We start from the raw sequence: 1,788 nt of genomic DNA, 5'->3' as shown, positions 1-1,788 counted from the left end.
TTTTAATTTTGGGTTGAAATTTGAGTTGGTTGTATCATTTTTATTTCAATTATCTGCATAACCTAAAACCAAGAGATTGTGATTAGTGAGTTAGTATAACACGGTTATGTCTGGTTGTATCACCTTTTCATAAACATGTAACTCTAATCTCGATATTGAATCTAATAGATAAGTCAGTTGCATTCTACATAAAGATTACTAGTTCACTTATGTGGTTCCTCTGCAAACAGTGGAGGTAATTGTTAATTGTGCAATTCTATTGCATTTACTCATAATACATAACAAATGCGACTTTACTTTTAAAGTTATGCTCATGAATGTAGTTCTTTTAAATTATGTTAAGTTAATGTAACAATAGAACCTAATTGTTTAATTTGATGCTCTTTGAATTCAAGGTGAACCATATTAACAAATTGACTTAATTGTTAATTATACTCCTAACTAAATTAACAAGTTGCTGTAACAACATTTTATCCATATTACCATGTAAAATCAATGGAACAAAACAAGCATATTTCATTCATTAGGGATCAAATACATCATACAACATCCAATATACTCTACTTAGCTAATCAAGCTTTCTTGGGTGACTTTGCAGCCTTTGATGGAGACTTAGGCTCTTTTGTGGCAGCAGCAGCAGTCTTCTTAGGCAATAGAACAGGGTTAATGTTAGGCAAAACACCACCATGAGCAATTGTTACTCCAGCCAATAGTTTTCCAAGTTCATCATCATTCCTGATTGCTAGCAGCACGTGCCTTGGAATAATTCTACTCTTCTTGTTATCCCTTGCTGCATTCCCAGCCAACTCTAAAACCTGTAACCAAACACACACCCAAATTCAATAAAACTAAATTCCAAAAACAAAACAAAAAAAAAAAATTAAATAAACAGAAAAGCAAAACTAAAAACCTAGTTCACAAAAACAGATCTGATATAACATGTGTGTGGATATGAATTTGATCGGAAAACTTACTTCAGCAGCAAGGTATTCAAGTACGGCAGCGAGGTAAACCGGAGCACCGGTACCAACACGTTTAGCATAACGGCCGTGTTTCAAATAACGACCGATTCTACCGACCGGAAACTGTAATCCGGCTTTGACTGAGCGAGTCACCGACTTCTTCCTTGGGCCGCCGCCCTTCCTTCCTCCGGCACCTTTCTTAGCTTTTCCGGTTGCGTCCATTTTTTTGTGACTGACTTAAAATCTGGATTTGGAGAGAAAATAAATAAGTGAAGAGTTGATTTGGTTGGTGGTGAAATCAGGTTTTGGTGGTGTTAATTTATATAGTTACGAGAGGAAGGTTTCGGATTGTTGAATTGTAAATGTCAGCCGTTGGATTAGGAAAGGATCTGTAATCCGTGTGAATAGATATGGACCAATAGGAGGTCACGTCCTAAAACATTTGAATTTTATTTGAAAATTTGGGGGATGAATTTGGACCTCCCGCCTAAATGGATATTTTCCATTTTCATTCAGCTTTTTAAAAAATTTGCGCTATTTTTAACCAAGTCAATTAATAATTAATATTAATAATTAATAATTAATAATAAATGATGTTATTGATTAAAATACACAATGTTTTTATTATTGTTGTTTAGTAAAGAGAATTGAAAATTGATGATACCTTCGGGACAAAATTTAGAACATAATAAAAGACTAATTATATATTTGTAGCTTTCAAATAAATTGAGCATAATGATAAACTTTTTAGATTTTGAGAGTTTGAATCAAAATAATAATGTGTTCATAACATCATGATGTACCGATTAATTTACTGATTTGTTTT

General features: G+C 33.1%; 1 protein-coding gene across 1 annotated transcript; it reads right to left on the bottom strand.

The window, feature by feature from the left end:
* Positions 1–563: 563 nt before the first annotated feature.
* Positions 564–1,243, bottom strand: LOC139898962 (histone H2A). Its single transcript, XM_071881765.1, has 2 exons — positions 975–1,243; positions 564–815 (listed from the first exon to the last, which is right to left on the bottom strand). Exons 1-2 carry the CDS (start codon positions 1,182–1,184, stop codon positions 573–575), a joined length of 453 nt encoding a protein of 150 aa, XP_071737866.1. The 5' UTR covers positions 1,185–1,243; the 3' UTR covers positions 564–572.
* Positions 1,244–1,788: the final 545 nt, after the last annotated feature.

Source organism: Rutidosis leptorrhynchoides, chromosome 3 (genome assembly GCF_046630445.1).
Source record: "Rutidosis leptorrhynchoides isolate AG116_Rl617_1_P2 chromosome 3, CSIRO_AGI_Rlap_v1, whole genome shotgun sequence".
Classification (NCBI taxonomy): domain Eukaryota; kingdom Viridiplantae; phylum Streptophyta; class Magnoliopsida; order Asterales; family Asteraceae; genus Rutidosis; species Rutidosis leptorrhynchoides.
Note: the sequence above shows the minus strand (reverse complement) of the source record. Positions and strands in the feature narration are given on the sequence as shown.